Source organism: Folsomia candida, unplaced genomic scaffold (assembly GCF_002217175.1).
Source record: "Folsomia candida strain VU population unplaced genomic scaffold, ASM221717v1 Fcan01_Sc001, whole genome shotgun sequence".
NCBI classification, from domain to species: domain Eukaryota; kingdom Metazoa; phylum Arthropoda; class Collembola; order Entomobryomorpha; family Isotomidae; genus Folsomia; species Folsomia candida.
Window position 1 is genome coordinate 1392824 of NW_019091193.1, and position 19407 is coordinate 1412230.

The 19407-nt window shown below is 35.9% G+C and overlaps 2 protein-coding genes across 3 annotated transcripts; both read right to left on the minus strand.

Annotated features, from left to right (window-relative positions):
- Positions 1-6005: 6005 nt before the first annotated feature.
- Positions 6006-6950, minus strand: LOC118434046. The gene is made up of 3 exons (XM_035846740.1): positions 6773-6950; positions 6383-6500; positions 6006-6304 (listed from the first exon to the last, which is right to left on the minus strand). The coding sequence occupies exons 1-3, from the start codon at positions 6773-6775 to the stop codon at positions 6066-6068; spliced, it is 360 nt and encodes a 119-aa protein (XP_035702633.1). The 5' UTR covers positions 6776-6950; the 3' UTR covers positions 6006-6065.
- A 1612-nt stretch (positions 6951-8562) lies between these two features.
- On the minus strand, positions 8563-9528 carry LOC110863362. 2 transcript variants are annotated; one of them, XM_022112651.2, is made up of 2 exons: positions 9396-9528; positions 8563-9179 (listed from the first exon to the last, which is right to left on the minus strand). In XM_022112651.2, the coding sequence occupies exon 2, from the start codon at positions 9163-9165 to the stop codon at positions 8608-8610; it is 558 nt and encodes a 185-aa protein (XP_021968343.1). In that variant the 5' UTR covers positions 9166-9179; positions 9396-9528; the 3' UTR covers positions 8563-8607. The 2 variants fall into 2 exon arrangements, with proteins under 2 accessions (XP_021968343.1, XP_035702634.1); XM_035846741.1 differs by having other exon boundaries at positions 9353-9514.
- Positions 9529-19407: the final 9879 nt, after the last annotated feature.

Here is a 19407-nt window from a genome sequence, read left to right on the forward strand (position 1 = left end):
AATCTGAAACGACCTCGAAATTATTAACATACGTAAACAGCCCGGTCCAATGTTCTCCTGGCTTCCCCCTAAGCACAAAATGGTTTAGGACCAACACATAAAAATAAATATTTAAATAATCTCACGTTGGATGCGTGTTTACACATACTGCGGATGGATATTCTGAGAAAAGCCTAATTTTATATAACTTGTCGGACGGTAGTACGTCAATTTTTGAAATTTGATTTGGTTGTAGCAAAAATTGTAGGCAGCACTTTATTGATGTCGTATCCATTATTAAATTATTGAGTGGTCAGTGTAAATGTTTCGGTGCTCGTCGATTTGAATTAACCCTAAATTGACAAATTAAATTTAAATTTTTAGCCCAAATCTCTTAAGTCGTTGAGGTAATTACCTTGAGTTTTTCCAATAGCTAAAAGTCGGACTGCTGCAGCTAATGGTCTGCTAAATGTTAGCTGAAGCTTAAGTTGACCATTTAATTCTCTGCTGAATCCACCCTCTCCTGTCGGAGTCAGTTGATATACTAACATAAAGCAATTTTCAATAAATTCTTTTCTGCTTAAACTATGTCCATTTTCAGGATTTGTCATAGCTGAGAGCATCATGTGATAGGCGGTCAGATAGTTGTCGTTATTTGGGTCAAACTTTATTTGATTATACAACTTCACATCTCCGTGAAATTGTTAAATTATGTTTTGTATATTTATAAAGTGAGAATAAAATCGCTATTACTTGAATGAAATTTGTACCCGCAGTTTTATTTTTATTATCACTTTTCGTTTCATCGTTGTGCACTTTTGTATATGTACAAAGAACGATTTTATCTCAAATTATGGCACTCCTCAAAACACTCCTTTAGTGAAATGTAGTTTGGCTGAACTCAACTCGAATGTTCCAAATGATGATCGGCTTTTATCTTGAAAATTGTTTAGTGGTATTAATCAAATGCAGTGGAATCCACCAAACTTTGCATAACTGTTTATAAGCATTCCCACAGCAACATACTAGCTCTCGTCCACAAAATGCCATCTACATACATACATATCGTCGTACTAATAAAGAAATAAGTTAAGTGCAGTCGATGCTTAATAAAGAAATAAGTTAAGTGCAGTCGATACTTAATGCAGAAAACAGTTAAGTGCACAGAAAAAACGATGAAAAACAGCTAAGTGTACACATGCATTTAGTTATGCATAATATTTACTAAATACTGATCCATAACTAAATATATGTGTACACTTAGCTGTTTTTCATCGTTTTTTCTGTGCACTTAACTGTTTTCTGCATTAAGCATCGACTGCACTTAACTTATTTCTTTATTAAGCATCGACTGCACTTAACTTATTTCTTTATTAAGCATCGACTGCACTTAACTCATTTCTTTATTAGTACGACGATATCCAAATGTGTGCATATATTGTTCTGATTATATTGTTCTAAATTATTTTAAATTCCAATATTGTCAGAGGTTGCCCCAGTAGCTCAGTGGCAGAGCACTTGACATGAATTCAAGGGAGCCGTGGTTCAATTCCCGGCTGGGTAACAATTTTTGCCAATATTTGGAATTTACTCATTTGTTTCATTCATATATTATTCTGATTGCGAGCCAAGATATTTACTGAAGGCCATCATTTTGTACATATGCTGGATTTATATAGGTTGCATAGCTGAACCATCAATTACACTTTGATCTATTTTTATTTGTAGAGACTTATTTGAAAACTTTCGAAGCAACGAGTTTTTCTGAGACTACGTAAGCATTTCACATTATTGAATAATTAATTTAATTTATCTTGACTATTGATCCTTCACATCAAAGCGCTAGGATGAACTAAAATTTTTATTTTAATATATCGTATCTATATTATACAATCGACATTTGACTTTATCAGCTTGACGGACTCCCTTTATTTATTTCATAATTTAATACGACGTATGACGATATAATATTTTTATTTCCTATGTATGCTTGTCGCATTATTTTTTATTTCTTTTTAACGTTGCAGCAGAATAAAATCGATACATAAATAATTCAGAACCATCTTTAAGCTACATAGACTGTAAATTCAACTATTTTGCAAGAGACGCAAGAATATTAAAGCATTAGTCTTTTCTAACAGTAAGAAGGCTACATTTCAAAGAATTTTTTAAAATGTGGGAAATTCTGAAATCTTTGTTGCACCAATTTTAGAACAGACTTCCTTTCCCATATTCTATTTCGGTTTCTCGTAAAGAACTTTATATGATCAACTTATCCAGGAAAGAAGTTGTGTTTCGTCAGTTATCGTTTATAATATGTTGTGTGCACACAATCTATTGCATTCTTCTTTTATTATTTTTATTGAAAGGTGTTGTGAACTTGGAATTTATTCGAATTTATTTGCTTATAATTAGCACCCTCCTGTCCCTTACCTTCATGTCGGTGCCAGTCATTTTGTTGCTTCAACCAGTCGTTATCCCAGCGATTTTGAATCCCATAAAGAATCTTTTGAAATTTGCGCAAGGTAAGTTTTCAGATTAGATTTTATTGTGCATAGGGGAATATTTGAATTATAAATGTTTCTTTCAGCCATAACAAAAAAAACGAAGGGTTGATAAAATTCACATAAATGTGGAATTTTCTGGTTTAAAATTAAATTTCCTCCAATCGTGACATGTGGAATAATATAGTTAACGGAAAATAAGAATTTTGTTTAAATTTAACCTTGATGCTGTAGAATTTGGCTGAAATTATTATAACGAACTAATCCTAAGTGGGGCATTATTGTAACTTTACAAACCAGTGAATTCTTATCATCTTATACTTGGTTCAACTCTTTTGTTAGTAATTAAAGATCCGAAATAATACATTTTCAAATTGAAAATTTGAAATAGATTTGAAATTTGGTTAGATTTAAAATACATAATTAATAATAACTTATGTTCGTTTTAGAAATCGATAACAACATTTCGAGCGGAACTTTGCCAAATTATTATGTGGAAGAAAAAGTGATGAAACTTCAACTCTGGCTAAGCAACTATCCCATTCCAGTTCTCTCACTGGTTGCGATTTTGTTACAAGTAGACCCACTTTCCACAATGATTCCACCGTCGTGTTCTTCTGCCTGGTCTATAATATTTTTTATGATTCGTGCCACTGTTATAATTATTGTTGTGAATCAGATTCTCCAAGCGGTCAATGCTTTATTTATAATGGGTCTTATTGTGGTGTATTCGGTGAACGAAGCGATAAATTTGTTACGGAATGTGAATTCCAGAGGAAAAAACACATTTGATCAAATTCGTGGGATTCAACTTTTTCGGGAATTATGGATTTGGATTGATTTCACCAATTTAAATTTTTGCAATTTGGTGGTTCCTTTACTTATCGGTTTTGGAGTACTGTTTGTTACATTTGGCCTTTATGGAACAATTCGTATGGTGCATTACGCAGAATTTTTGGTATATTTATTTGTACCGATTACTACTTGGATGTCGTTATTATTTGTCGGAATTCTGTTGCCAATTGGAGCGGGAGTGTTTGAAAATTCAAAAATATATTTGAACCAGACAGGGAGGAACATGGGAGGAGTGGCGTGGCAGAAGCGGGTGTTGAGGTCGTTAAGGCCGTTAGGAATTCAAATCGGACAATTCGGCCTGGTCAGCAATAGTACGACCAAAACTATTATCACAGCTATAGCAGAGAATACGGCGACGTTGTTAATTATGTTTTAATTCGTACATTGTAACGTCTGTTTGCTATCTTATTTACCATCATTCCCACATACTTGACATAGCTTAACGTGTCGCTATCGATCATAGCCTATGGTCGATTTATTAAAATTAGATCTTTTTTAATGATTTTGTCTGAGATTGTGACCTAAATATTTAGGGGATGTGGTTGTATTTTTAAAATTTGATTTTTTTTAAATTTTTCTCGGTCGTTCATAGTTTTCAGAACCGTTTACATATTTGCTATCTTTAAGCAATTGACCGATCATTAGTAATTTGAATTTTCAATGTATTTAGAAAAAAGGTCTAATTAAAAAAAAGCGACCATAGTATTATTGTTTTTGTTTGTGGAGCCTAAACTACTAAAGGCTTATGAAAGTGAACGCCTGTAATTTCACTGGTTAACATATTATGGAGATTTATGTTAAAATTTGATAATAAATGTGATTACCAGTTTCCTATAATATGGAATAGGACCGGTCACGTAATAATGTCATAATAAATTTGTCATGTCACGGTACAGTAAATAAATTGTAATTCAATTATTACCAGCACATGTACATACAACTAAGAAGAACGAGACATATTAATAACTAGCCTAGAAGCCCGTCCTAAAGACGGGCGGAGTTAGAACCTTTTTGGTTTTGAATTTTATATACCAAAATACCAAAATGTCACTCAAATATAAAAATCTTACACACAAAATTATAAAATCCTAAAGTCTCGCCGTACTAAAATCGTAACTTCATAAAAACGTAAAATGGAAAAATAGAAAAATTATAAAATGTGTTATTTCTTGGACACAATTTGAAATCGATGTTTTTTAATTATAAAAAATATTTTGTTACGTTAGTAAATGTTTTATCCTAAAAAATAGTGATTTAAAATAAATTTTTGTTGTACCAGTTCAACGTCACTTGGTCATACATCTTGAAAGCTTATTAATTACTACTATATTTTTTGCCACAAATTAAATCCCTTGACCAAATGTGAGTTGCTAAGTAATTTCTGTAACATTGAAAAGCTGAAATCTCAAATCTCAAAATCATCAAATCTCAAAAGCTCAAATCTCAAAAGCTCAAATCTCAAAAGCTGAAATCACAAAAGCTCAAATCTCAAAAGCTGAAAGCTCAAAAGCTGAAGTCTTAAAGGCTGAAAGCTTTTGATCATACCTGTGCAAGTAAATTTTCCTTCATTCACCTTCATTCATTTTCGCCCTGAGAAAAACTATCCTTCAATCCCTTCATTCACCATCATTTCTCCGTCCTTCTTTTCATTCATTTCTCTCACTCCTCAATCATTCCTTCATTCCCTTCCTTCAGTTTTCTCACTCATTCATTCATTCCCTTCATTTTGGTATTTCAATTAATCGAATCACAATAACAAAAGTTGCTCTATGTAAAAATCTCACATTGCCCCATAAAAATCTCACATTGCCCCATAAAAATCTCACGTTGCCCCATCAAAAATCTCACATTGCCCCATAAAATCTTAAATTGCCCCATCAAAATCTGACCTTCACTCCTTAACCCTTCATTCTCCTTCATTCCCATCATTCTTCGTCAAATCCCCTTCACTCTCCATCATTCATTGGCTGGAGGGTTGAGCCTTCCTTCACTCTCCTTCATTCTCATTCATTCCTTTTACGTGATTGACGCCTTCATTTGGCCGAAATGAATGAAGGTGCACAGGTATGCTTTTGACATTTCAAGTTTTTGAACTTTCAGCTTTTCAGATTTTGAGATTTCATTTTTTGAGATTTTTGCTTTTGAGCCTTCGGTTTTTGAGATTTCAGCTTTTGAGATTTTGAGATTTCAGCGTCTGAGATTTCAGTTTTTGAGATTTCAACTTTTGAGATTTTGAGATTTCTGCTTTTGAGCCTTCAGTTTTTGAGATTTCAGCGTTTGAGATTTCAGCTTTTGAGATTTCAGCGTTTGAGATTTCAGCTTTTGAGATTACAGCTTTTGAGATTTCAGCTTTTGAGATTTCAGCTTTTGAGACTTTGAGATTTGAGATTTTTAAATTTCCGATTTTGAGATTTTATGGTTGGAGAGTTAATAATCTTAGTCACACTGAGAAACGATTCCTATGTTGTGATTGGTCGGGAGGGAATTCCAGCAGCCAATCAGGATGCTGGGATGTCACGGAAAGTTATAACATGGGGGCTTACTTTGGGGGCGGACTTTTGTAAATTATAATATAGATAGTTAAAAAATATCGCTTTTCTACGATTAGAATATAAGATCTGAAAATTATTCTTTACTGTGAATATAGATAAAATTACAAGGGTCAAGTACAGTTTAAATGCTTAATTAAACCCAATTTTTATTTTAATAAAATATTTAGCATCGCAATTAAAACCTGTAGTAATTTATTTTTGGAATGGTTTCGCACATTGGAGAAAACCATTCGAAGGAGCATTGGATCGTAGCCCATGAGGAAGAAGACCAAGCTGACAAGTATAAACATGTCAATGGTGTACTGAAATACATTTGCTGTCCAAAATTTTGCAATTTGATATCTTCCGGCCAATCATGTCCTTCCCAGGTGACTTGGCTGATGGATGTCGAATCCCTGGCGCCAAGCCAAAATCCTGTAAAGTAGATAGTGTATCCAATAAACATGTAAATGTCTTTAACTAATTTATTAACAACTTGGAAGTAGTTTATACCTCCCCATAATTCGCCACTTTCTGTCTTTGACTTGAAAAGGTCCTGCTGGGCTTGTGTCTTGATTTCGGCAAGCCTCCAACCAAACTTGCCACAGTAGTGGGACGCAGAATCCCAGTTCTAGATGAATTATGATAAATAGAAATACTAAATTTTCTCCAGATTATAAAAATTTCACTTGAATTTAGGAAAAGTGAATTCCTTAGTATAAGTTTGACTAATAGTTAGGAAATTATTTATGTTACATACTAAGAACTTGGCTGCTTTTCTTACTATGCGACTCTACTAAATTAATTACAATGTGCCTCATACCCAGTTTTACTAATTTTTTTGTAAATTTCTTCTGGATAAAAGTAATTAAGGAAGCTGAATTATATATTTTAAAAATATACCATTTGCAAGGAGCTGTTATAGTAGTAACCTTTCCCATCAACCTGGCCAAGGTAGGTTGGAATTGGTGGGATCTCTGTTGTTTCATTGTCAACGGGGCTATCTGAAATTAGAGAAAAAATATATTAAAAAATCTATTTTGAACTTATGATTTAAATTAATTTGATGCATAAAACATACACTGTGCCGAAACAAAGTTCAGGGTTGCAAAAATTTCAAAAATCAGGAAGACCAACATGATTGTTTAATTCACATGGAGGAAAATGGTAATGAGTAGGTGCCCAAACAGTGCGGTATTTTATATTAGAAACAAAATTTGGTTGCACAATGAAATACCCGAATTTGCAAATATATCCGAGAAATCTACAATGACGGGGGATGCGGTAGAATTTGGATTTCCACGGATTTTACGATTCTCGTAGGGACAAATGGTTGAATGTAAATATGAAGGTTGGCAATAATTTATTGGTTTGGCAAATAAATCTTTGAAATTGTGGAATGTATCTTGAAAATCATATAATCTATTATTTAATTTCGGACAAAAGAATCGTTATAATTTACATACATGCTTCAGATGTGTTTGTTCTGGCACATGGGATTGAACGGATTTTCCAATTAGTCCTTGGATTGCATAAACGGTAAATATTGTGGTGTCGCCTTGAACATAATAACCACAGGATTCTTCAAATTTGAACGAACTTTAAATATTTGATATTCACTGTATGGTACATACTTCTTTAGATGTTTTCTACTGAATTTATGACCTAAATTAATTTCTACTGAAGTTAGTTAAGTCAACATTAGCACAATATAGATAGGACACCTGTATGTATTAGCGGATTAGTATAATCGACTGACTGAGTAAATAAGAGTAATTAAAATTTGATATTTGACGTGGCCAACGTACGTGGAAATTTTATAATTGACAAAGGTAGTCCAAATAAAATCTTGCATAAGTGAAACGCTGCAGACGTAAACGGCAATACCCCACTGGCAAGTTGATGTTTAGAAGATTAGAACGATTCAGATGTCACTTATCTTTTAGCATTAAGTGACCAAAAATGTGGTTTTGCATGGCTAAAAAGTAATGCAAATTTGGTGAATTTAATAAGTCATAACGTTTCTAGACATGGCGTACCGTACATTTCATTGTGGATTACAAATGATGGAAAAAATTCAATGTTCGTACGTCTTAGGGTGTAAGGACCTGTGCTAGACGAGACGAAATCGTCTCTTTCCGAGATGTCTCGGCCTCGAACAGCACCTTAGTCTCCTCATGTCGTTCTCCGAGGAATTATTTTTATCTCGTTTGTTCAGACAGTTTATACTGACTTTCTATATAGCTTGATCTAAATCTATTGACTTAAATGTATGTGCAAGAACTGATGGTTCTCTAGGCATATATTGGTATGCATACATATTTACATTTCGCAAGATAATATAAGTATGATACGTCTCGTCTCGGTCCTCAATTAGGGGAGACGGGGTGCGTCGAAATTAGGACCGTTAAATTACGTGATGTCCCGACAATCGAGACAAGATTGGGAATAATCTTGATCTCAACGAAGCAAAATGAAACCAGTATGAAATGTTTTCAAAGATGTATGAATTCCAGTTGCCTAACAATTTTGGAAGAATTACATATTTACAAGAAAAATAAGGACAGCCATGTAGCCGAAACATTTCATTTTGTAACTATTATATCATAATGTCAACGTTTTTGTTGAATAGCGAATGACGTATGTATGTTTTTTGTGACGTAACAACAACGAAGTAAATATACCGACATGGATGCAGGTTCTGTGTTCTTTAATTTTATTCGTGTACGTTTACATCATCAAAACTGATACCAGGATTTCCCATTCCCCTTAAGTTCCTGGACCCTTTCTTTAATCCAGGCGAAGGCTGTCGCTGGGGTTACTGGGAGATCCTCGATGACCCCTTGTCTCATGATTTCTTTCCGGGCTTCAATTTCTTCGTAGGTGGGGCCATCATCGTCAGGAAAACTGATGAACATGTCGGTCGTCCGCCACGAGTCCTGCTTGAACAGTTGGAGACCTCCCTCTTTAAGGGCGTTGTAAACGGTTAAGGCGCAGTTATTTTTAAACAAGCTGTACTCCACTTTCTCCAATATTTTTTGGAACCAGGTTCGGATTTTTTTCAAGTCGAGGAATCGCGAAGGAATGAAGTAGGACGCGTCAGGACTGCCACCTTCAGCTGAGACGTCTTGGTCGTACGTCTGACATTTTGCTGTGACTCCTTTAAGTGCGGATTTTCCTTCTGAGGAAGCTGGCCAGAAGGAGATGTATGTCTTTTCCTCGTCGTCTAGACGCAGGGAGAGGTGACCCACTCGAAATGGTGAGACTTGAGGTTTCCAAAGGTAAACTGTGCCCATCTCTGGTAACGTTTCTGTAACCGGAAAAATACAAAGAAAACGTACGTATGAAGTTAAGGATAATGGTTTTCGCAATATTTCCGCAATTTCTGTGACCAACAAGGCAATATATGCATGTTTGACAAAAATTCTCCAATTAATAAACCGTTCGCTTTATAATCACGCAAAAATATGAGGCAATTTATACCACGGAAGCTAAAACGAGGGTTGAATGGGATCGGAAATTATACCCTGCAAGAACTGGAACTTTGATGAAATTGCGTTTGGCAACAAAATCAGGTTTAACACGAGCGTTTTGATGGGAGGTATTCCATGAGTGATGAATCGATGGATGAGCTTGTTGAGATTGTGTTATCCTATGATAACCAACCTCAAATCATCTTCCTCATTTAAATTATCTATCCACCAGTTGTCCTATCATGAATGGAGTGGTTGATACGAATAAGTGGTTTTAACTTTACATATTGTATTTAAACATTAACGTTACGATAAGGCAGATAAGCGCCTGACTAAATATGTTAATTAATATTTACCAATTCTTATTTGCTTTTGCATATGTACATTATAGGGAAAGATTTGATAGGATTTTATGATGTGAATTTAGGTAAGTCTCTGCATATGGTGTATGGACACAAGGATGATAAATTATTCAATGGTTGCCACAATGATGGACGATGTGAATTTGTAGCAGCTATTTTTTATGTACTACGAACTCGTCCGTATTTGTCCTACCGGAGACAAAGAATGAGACGTATGGCATCAAGCTTGTTTGCGAACGATTAACTTCGCCCGGAAAACAAATCTTTAGTAAGTATAATCTTTATTATCATAAAAATATTCATCAGCACGATCTTTACGTGCAACATATGTCTCGTCCAAATCCCAATTTAACACGACAGAGCACTGCATTACAAGTGTATGGATATTTTATGACGTTAAAAATATAACATCGACGGGATAAATATTTAGTTATGCGTAAATATGTTTTTTTATAATTTAGACATGCAATATTTTATAGTGATCACTATTTACATGCAGTTTCTTATATTGATAAATATTTGCATACATAGATCTTACGTTTAAATAATAATATTTTAAAAATATTTAATTAATATAACAAATGATGTATAAATACACGTACATGCAAATTGTATGTACATACAATTTGTATGCAATTTGTAATAATGATAAGTTGTATGCCTGTATGTAATTGATTAAATGGAAAATTAAACGGCGTCTAATTTCTTGCAAACCCTGCTATATATTTGTTGGTATCATTCCATCCATATACATAATTTAATTTGAGGGTGCGCTCACTATTTGCTCTACATATTTATTTACATATGTTATTTAACGAGACACAGTGATCCGAGGAACCCGGGGTACATACATAGAGTGAGTGAGAAACTCAGTGCGTTTTTCTAAATAATGTAAATGTTTCAATTGCAAGCGGAGATTTCCATGCATAAAATTAGAGTCGTGCAAAAAGTGTTTAATTATATAAAGTTTTGTCGCTACATATTTCTTACATAAATTACGAGAGTATGTTGGTAAAAGGTAAGAGGTCATCTTGTATTTTTTGCACTAACTAGATAATCCACATATGAATATGTTACTCAGTTGATAAGAATGTTGCAAATTTTGTCGGGAAACAAACCCCAAAATTTTGCAGCCTGGAAAAATTTTGGCTACAATCAAATGTACATGGACGGGATGAAAATTAACCTTGGCAAATAATTTGCCACAAACAAAATTATTCTTGAAACCCGCCACCATCAATTTAGGATATGTTCCATACATATGCAAAAAGTTGAAATATGTAAATGGTCAGCTATTATTTGCACAACATCAAATTACGCTTTCAAAGATAAACCGATCCGACATATTTTGAACAAATATGTAGAGGTCAGTCCTGCCCAAAAAATTGGCGAGTTTGACGCACATCCTGTTCTCCAGTATTTTTTTGCGAGTCCCACAAATCATAATAGATAATAGTTTTATTTATGTAGTTAACAATATTTTTTTGCAGTCCATGTAGCAAAATTAAATACGTTTTGGCAATGTTCCCCCGCCGGTTTCACATTTTTATGGAAACTTACCTCTTTTTCGCATCCCACACCGGAGCTTCCGGAGTCCTTTACGATGCAAAAAGGAGGCGCTTTTATACCACGACAATTTCAAAATTGCAAGCCCGCCTTACCGAATTTTTGTTGGCGCAGCAGTTCTTCTTTGGGGTTATTCGGTGTGTTCAAACAGCAAAAGGGAGCAGTTTCGAATCTAATATTTGTGCAATAACCACGCTAGCGTTGATAATGCCGATTACGGCGCATTTTTCGCAAACTTTTCAACCTCACGGGACGGCGGAATTGTGTAACATGATGTACCATTATGCAGCACAGTATAGACGTGAGTTGCCATGTTTTTGCAAATTTTCGGTACTAATTTATTGATTGATATTTGCAACGGATTAATTGAATAAAAGGGATCAGGTTGCAAAATTACATATGTTCCCGCACTTGTGTCAGATATATTTCACCCACAGAATTTAATTTGCAAAAAAATTTGCACTTTTTCTAGGAAACTGGGTACAGAGGTACAACGAGAGAACTACCCTGACCGCAGATCCGCTATTCTACGCGTCAATCCTGTTATGTCTCGGAGGCATGGGGTACTTCTACACGGGCTCGTTTCTCGCATATTTCTGGGCGGATTTGCCAATATTTTGGATTTCCATGGTGCCAAAAACCACACCGTATTACGGGATGATCTTCAGCTGCTTCTTGATGTATGGGAGTTCCGGGTTCTATATGATTCAGGGTGTCATTGTGGTGGAGGTCCTAAACCTGATGGCTTTTGCGGGTGGGTTGTGCCCGAATATGGGCTTATTTCAGTATTCTGTCGGTGTGTCCGTCGAGTCTTGAATATATCGCGGAAAACAGAATGTGGAAGGCGTGGGAAATCCTGGGGCCATTGGAACTCACAAATTTCCCATGTTTTCCCTCTTCCCACCAATTTTTAGGTGATAGTTTCGCACGTCTCACAAGGCCCCTAAAGTTTCCCGCTTTGTAAAAATATTGCTAACTAGATATCTATCTTTCTTAAACCGCTTCTAGCTCTGATGTTTCCGATCCATAGTACCGAACTGAACGCGAAATTGGCCCGCGGGAAACACAAGACGTATCCCTCCTTCCGAACAGTCTCCCATTTCCCCATGGAGTACAGAAAGCTTGAAATTTTGCACTCCTACGCTATGGCGATCTGGGGGATTTACGTGGTTCCGTTTCAAGCTTTTGCGCTAAATTTCGTCCTCTATGCGAACTACGTGCTCATCAGGAACTGGGACCACCTGGATTTCTTGATGCGGTGCCTCGTCCTCTTGTGGACCGTTTCGATTCAAGTTTTTTGGTACCTCGTGCTCCATCTGGCGGGACGATATTACCTCTTCTCGCAGAGGAATAGGGGGTCGTGGAAGTTTTTGGGGGTCAGGGACGCACAAGAGGCGAAGTTCATGGCGAAATTTAAGAAGAGTACGCGCCCCCTGGGGATTGGACAGAATGGCTACTTCATCATCAAACCGTTAAGCGTGGTAAAGTTTGTGAAGGGCGTGGTCAGAGGGACGGTCAGGGTGTTGTTGACGATGCGGTGATGACATGGTGGTGGTGCGTGGAATTGGAGGATTCATTGGAGGATTCAGCCCAAGAATACTTTTGGCAGAAATGCGAAATCTCAATTGGCACAGGATTTTGGGTGCAAAATTTTGTCGTACTTATTTATTACGGGGATCAAGGTTCAATAATTTAAATTCTTTAATTATCGCGCTATTTATTTAAAATTTATTTGTACTGAGGGTTGTTTTTATTATTTACACAAAAATCTGCGAAATATACGATTTGTTTTTTTTTAATTTGTGTGCAAGATTATCTTTTGGTCAAGTAGTAATGAACTTGAAAAAATAAATTTCTCAGTGAAGTTTCCACATCCGGTTGTCACTCGTCGTGATCTGTTCGAAATCCCCGCCCCCATCTTTGTTACAGCAGTCGCAAAACTTCCAGAATTCCATGCCGTAGGATGCGCACCAGTATGAGAGATCCGCGAGTCGCGAGTCGCAATGGGTTTCCTGGTTTTCGGAAGGCAATTGTAGAGAAGAGAGGCCGGAAGTGAGGGGGGAAGGGTTGTAACAGGTTTAATTTATTGGAGAAAAGTACCTTGCACTACTACTGAAAATATGATTTCATAGGAAATTTAGAAATAAGTGAATAAAATTGGTTTAAAAACAAAACTCAGGTGAGAATGCGTTTAAAAAGGATAAAACAAGGACGGGGAATTCTAAACAACATGTAGCAAAAGCATGCTAATAAACATTTCGCCTCACCGTCGGCTATTTTTATCCAGCATTAATAGTCTTTAAAAAGACTAAAAGTTTCGTTTCATTGTTGAACCTGTAGGAAGTCCATCGTCTTCAAAGACTAAAATATGCATTATATTCCCAGTAATTTTGTAGCAAAAACTTAAAATAAAACAACTTGTATACGTCAGAATTAGCGAACTACAGGAAAGTTGAAACCTAGAATTTCAGAATGTTCAAAATTTCATATTTTTAATTAAGGCGCACGCATTTAAATATTAAACATAATGCAGATATTTGGCTAATTTAGAATATCACGGATTTTCTAGAACTTGCATTTGTGATTGCAAATAATGCAGAACGTGCAGACTGCGGGGGAAGCAGAAATTCAGACGGGCACTAAGATCTTTCCAAAGCTTATTAATTTGCTTTGCCCAGAATTGATTTTGCGGAGTTTGAACCTGAGTTTGTTTTTTAAACCAATTTTATTATTACTGAAGATTCAAATGTGAATGTTCCAATTCTACCGTTTTCGGGCATTGTTTCATGTCCCCGACGGTCGATTCTATTCGTACAAAAAGTGGCAGAGAAAGCAGGAAACCTCAACGTTATGGACAATGGAACAAGTAGAAAGAGTGGATCATTGATGCGCATATATTTTATTGGTCATTTTTTATGTCATGTTATATAATTATCTTTTTCTCGGGTCACCTCGATAAAGAGGTGGGAGATTATGCTAAAACCAAGTACAGTGTGATTTTTAGTGCATGATGCTCCATCTGTTTTGTGTGAGAGAATTGGTTGTTTTTTACAAGGAGCGTGTTTTTCATCACTACTACTGGCAGGCTTGGACTAGGAGAAGAGTTTTTTCTTTGCGCTCTCTCATTATTATTAATTACTTGTCATTTAACACTAAAATTGTTGATTAAATAAAGAGTGTTAAGATTATTAAAAGCATCGGTTAAATTCGTGTCCTCTTGGTGCTCATTATTCTGAGATACGCCTAGATCGGGTAGATTTAGGGACTGGTCTCAACAGCTACCGTAACCACAAACTGGGCTTACTTTCTCCTCGCCGGGATCAGTTTCTGGGTTGCGTGGAAAATTTTGAGAAATCCGAGATATTTTTGTAACGTGATTAAAACGATGCCGCGAGATTTTGGGTACAAAATAATTGAATTGCTTTTTTAAATACTTGAGTGGATTATTTAGCATGCAACTAAATATTCATGATTTTTAGGGCGCTGCCATAACTCGTGAAAGTGAAGTGGGATTTGCGACGCTTCCAGGGAAGTAACGCCACCGTTTTAGAGTCTTCGACGCCATTGTGAAGTCAAACCAGGGGAAAAATTTGATTTATTTTGAAGATTTTAAAATGACGGCGGGAGAGGTAAAAGGTTGAATTTGACATTGTTAAAACTGCTGGAAAAAAAGAAAAATGTATATCATTACTTTTCAAGTTGCAGCGAAGTCAAAATTTTACAAATTGTTTGCACATATAAAATATTGCGAAATCTTGCTAATTTTTTTCAGGTGCAACAGTTCAGCCATCGTGTCGCGAACTATTTTCTGTCTCAAGGTTACAAATAGGGGGACGTGGTTGGAATCTTTTTGGATAATTGTGCCGAATTTGTCCCCTTGTGGGTTGGCCTTAACCGGGTAATAAATACATAAATGAAGTAATCATTAATGAGTAATAATTTGCACAGGAAAAATTTGCACACTTACAGATCGGCGTAATTGCAGCCTTAATTAATTACAAGCTGTGCCTCAAACCTTTGAAGCATTGTATCGAAGCGGTAAATTGCAAAGCGGTCATTTTCAGCAATAATCTAGGTCATGGTAAGGATTCAAAAATTGTAGCAAAATTTCGCAAATTTTTGCGAATTTTTTTTGCAAAAAATATGTAAATGTCGCCTAGTCTCGTGCCATTAATTTAAGGCTCAACTAAAAATTAAGGTTTTCCTTGTCGACATATGTATATATTTTTTTGCAAATTTATTCATGGGTTCGCCGAAGTATGGCGGTATGCAAAAAAAATGTTTGCAAATTTTGACCTCGAATATTAGCACTCAAGCAACCCGATTTGCCAGCACCGTCGGCCCGTAGTCGGGATCCGTGCTGGTTTCAGATTTAAGAAAACCGTCGGCTGAGTGTCAGTTTTGGCCGCACTACCTCACGTCGCAAGCGCTCGGCAGTATGTCGACGGGCCAGCGTCTGCTGGTAGCATGCGATCGTATGCTTTTTGTGTGGTGCCATCAACGGCATGCATATGGTAACATTCTTGCAATGAATACTTTACACACTTTCCCGACAGCAATCCGCATTATTATCATTTACATATTTATTTCATAGTATGAAGTAATGGTACACATAAAAAAGATTTTCCATACGGCAGAAACATACATTTGTGACAAATATCAGTAATATTAACACTTATAACATGTTTTGACACATTTGCTAAAAATATACCTATTGATAAACTATTAAATGGATAATCAGGTAGTTTCCCAATTACTTCAACTTTATAAAAATCAGAAATAAATTCATTTACATAACTTTTTAATATAACATACCGTCCGTCATTTAAGCAGTATATATTATCATATTTAGATTTTGTAAATTCATTCCTTTTCGTTTTCACATGTTGGTCAATTTCCACTGTCATGGCCTCCTTTTCTGCTAACCTTTTCGCTACTTGACTCAAATGAAAATTATTAGAATGCAACATTCTTTTAATTGTCTGCATGAAATTTTCAAACGGAAAAGCACTAATGTTTGCTAAGTTTCCAAAAAGTAAGGCGTCATCGGAAAGATGAATCAGAGAATGAACGTTGTATACCATAAATTCTAGTCCATAAATTATTTCTGCCTCTTGTACAAACTGAACCAGCAATGACTTAGCCAAATGATTCCACGAAACTATACTCGCGTTTGGCGATAATAAAATAAACATTGCGGATTGTAGTTTTAAAAAATGTTTAAACTTTTCAAGCGGAATTGAATCGTGAAATGCGGAAATTCCGACGTACAGTAATATTAGTCGAAATTCGGTTGCCTTAAAGTGGTCAAGTTCCGACAAAGGTCGTGGTTTACGTTGAAAATCTCTGGTAATAAATGGTCTGAGCCTTTGTAAGTTTTGCGAGATAAACAATACTTCCCGAGAACATAATCTATGAGGTAACTTTCCTTTGACCCAATATCTAAGTACTTTACGTGTAACCCCCAAAAAAACTAAGTGCATGTGGTCGAGAACCACCTGAGAAACTGGGCCTAATTTTAATTTTATTAGTTCTGTGTCGCTTTTGTGATGATCAGGGTCATTCTTAGCTAAAAAACTTGCGTCCGTTCTAAGCGGGCAGTTAATTTCTCTAAAAATTACTCTACCTAACCATTCACCTTCTTGAACACATCGTTCACATGAATCGTAACTGTTGTGCTGCTTGCACCCTTTGATAAAACTTCTTGCGGGGGCGTCTGCAATAATGCAAGAAATTTTGAAGTTAAACTTTGAGATACCCACAATTAATCCTGTTTGTTGTAATTTCAAAGACTCATTAACAAATTCTCGTAAAAATTCTGTATCAGTCGGTTTTGATGTTCCATAAAACAAGCCTATAATAAATGGATAACAGTTTTCAATTTGATCGACCAGGCCAATTATCGGCCAAAATTCTTTCTTACTACTTCTACTAATTGGCAGCCCATCAATTCCTACTGATATTGACACAACCTTGTTTTGACATTCATTTTCAAACTTAGAGATTATTGGGAAAGTGCAGCTGGTATAATTTTTTGACATTCGTTTAACTACTCCTGCAAGAATACCAAAATACACAAATTCTCCACCAGATAGCTTTTGCACGTTAATAACTCGTGGGGTTTTCATTAAGGTTCTCGAATCGGCTGGTAAAATATTATTGATGTGAGGATTTAAAATACTAAGTAAGTCCTTAATTGTCATATGACTAATGTAATGTTGTGACGCCCAAACTCTAATACTATCTGTTAAAGATAAACTTGGTAATGGGTCGGCTAACGCTTCACTATTTAGATTTACAATCGTTTTATCAAATATGTCAGGATCTTCCTGTGTCATATGTATATCTACGTTAACAGGATTGACTACTAATTTTGGAATGTTACTATCAACTAAATTATCATTACCCTTAATTAAACTTAAAATACGATTTTTTTCATTACGGCGATAGCGCCTCTCCGTCCGTGCTGATTTCTTGCTCATATTTAAACGTTATGATGGCGACGTGCCTCGCGACCCCCACATCGGTCTCCAGCGTTCCGCAACCAATTTTTAATTGCTTCTTTTATTTCGAATTCTGTAGAGTTTTCATATCCTCGATTTGATCTCACTCCTCCTACACAAATTTTATAATTTTAGTATAATTATTCATAGTTTGTATGAAAATAGTTTGTTTCAGTTAATAAAAACTAATTCCGATTTACTAATAATTGCAATTTTGTGTAGGAGAGATCCCTTAATTCCACAAACTGCTTTGCCTCCTTTCCCAGTATAGCTGACGGTAATTGCAAATTGATTTGTAAAAATCTCCTTCATCACACTTGCTGTAACGGATGATACACTGTCCCCGCCATGAAGACTGAGGAAGGTAACCTTAACATAAAATGAAAATTAATCTTAATTTATTCGGTTCACTTGAATAACGATTCAGTTATTTTATCGGTACCATAGATTCTTGATTTTTCCCCAAAAGCAGCGAAATGTTGAGAGCATGAAGATCCTCCTTACATGTCAACGGAAGTGGCGGTGCCCCTTCCAATGAGAAATTCGGTGTTGATGAGGGACCCAGATTCAAACTCTTTAATTTATGGCTTATGTGAATCAGCCTATCAATAACAGCTTCTTGGAACCCTGCAAAAACTTACATGAAGTGCCATTTTTCGTGGAAAGAATGTTTAATGGAAAGAATGTCCTTACGTTCGTTTTTTGCCTGATACTCCTTCAACAATGTAATGATAGTTTCGGCGCTGGGAAGTTCACCTGATGGCATAGGTGGTTCAGGTGTGAGTTGGTTTGTCTCGAGTACAAATCCTCCTCCCCCCTCACTCTCAAAATGTTGGGGAGACTTGGCCTGATTAATCGCTAAAAAGCATTTTAAAATTCCACATTTTAACATGTAAATTCGGATATTTTTTATATTAATACTTTATATCGAGTGACCTTCGGATTGTTGTGCCACTGCAACAATTTTGAACTCGTCGATATTTGTTAAGTTAATCGGATTATCCTTTTCAATTCCAAGACTTGTGCTGGGCGTTTCATGAGTGTTGGCTAGTTTGGTTGACGTCTTTTTCTGGCTTTTTAAAGCTTTCTGTCTTCGCAAACGACGCACATCTGCTTCCTCCACCGCTGACGACTCCAAGTTGGAAGTCTCTTCGGCTCGAATTGAGGCTTCTCTTGCCTTTAAGTAATCATCTGAAATCGAATAAAATCTTTTTAAATTCATGAATAAATTTTATATTTGCACTAATAGAGATGAATATGTAATTTTCTAAACTTACCAAACTCACACAAAACACGACACGAGCAGACTAGCCACGTGGAGGATGGTTGGACATGACTGATAACCAACTTTGCCAATTTCGCTCCTCGAATACTATGCGGTGGATAACGACAAATTTTCTCGCCACCTTTTTGATCAGGAGTCATGGACGGAAGAACCCACGATGAAGAGATCACATCAATACAATCTTCCTCATCAGGAAATAACACTACCGCAAACTTTGTCATTTTTATATTTGTTAAAACAATAAATAAGTTAACTTGCAATTCACCAAGTCGAGGGAAAATAATAATGCACCAAGGCAAGGAAAGATTATAAAGGTGCGGGCAGTTTGTGTAAAAGATGTAAAGAGAGC

Coding starts and splice junctions, on each gene's coding strand:
- LOC110863362 (XM_022112651.2), bottom strand. CDS start 9,165: ATGGGCACAGTTTACCTTTGGAAACCTCAAGTCTCACCATTTCGAGTG.
- LOC118434046 (XM_035846740.1), bottom strand. Junction 6,305..6,382: donor AAGTGGCGAATTATGGGGAG/GTATAAACTACT, acceptor TCTACTTTACAG/GATTTTGGCTTGGCGCCAGG.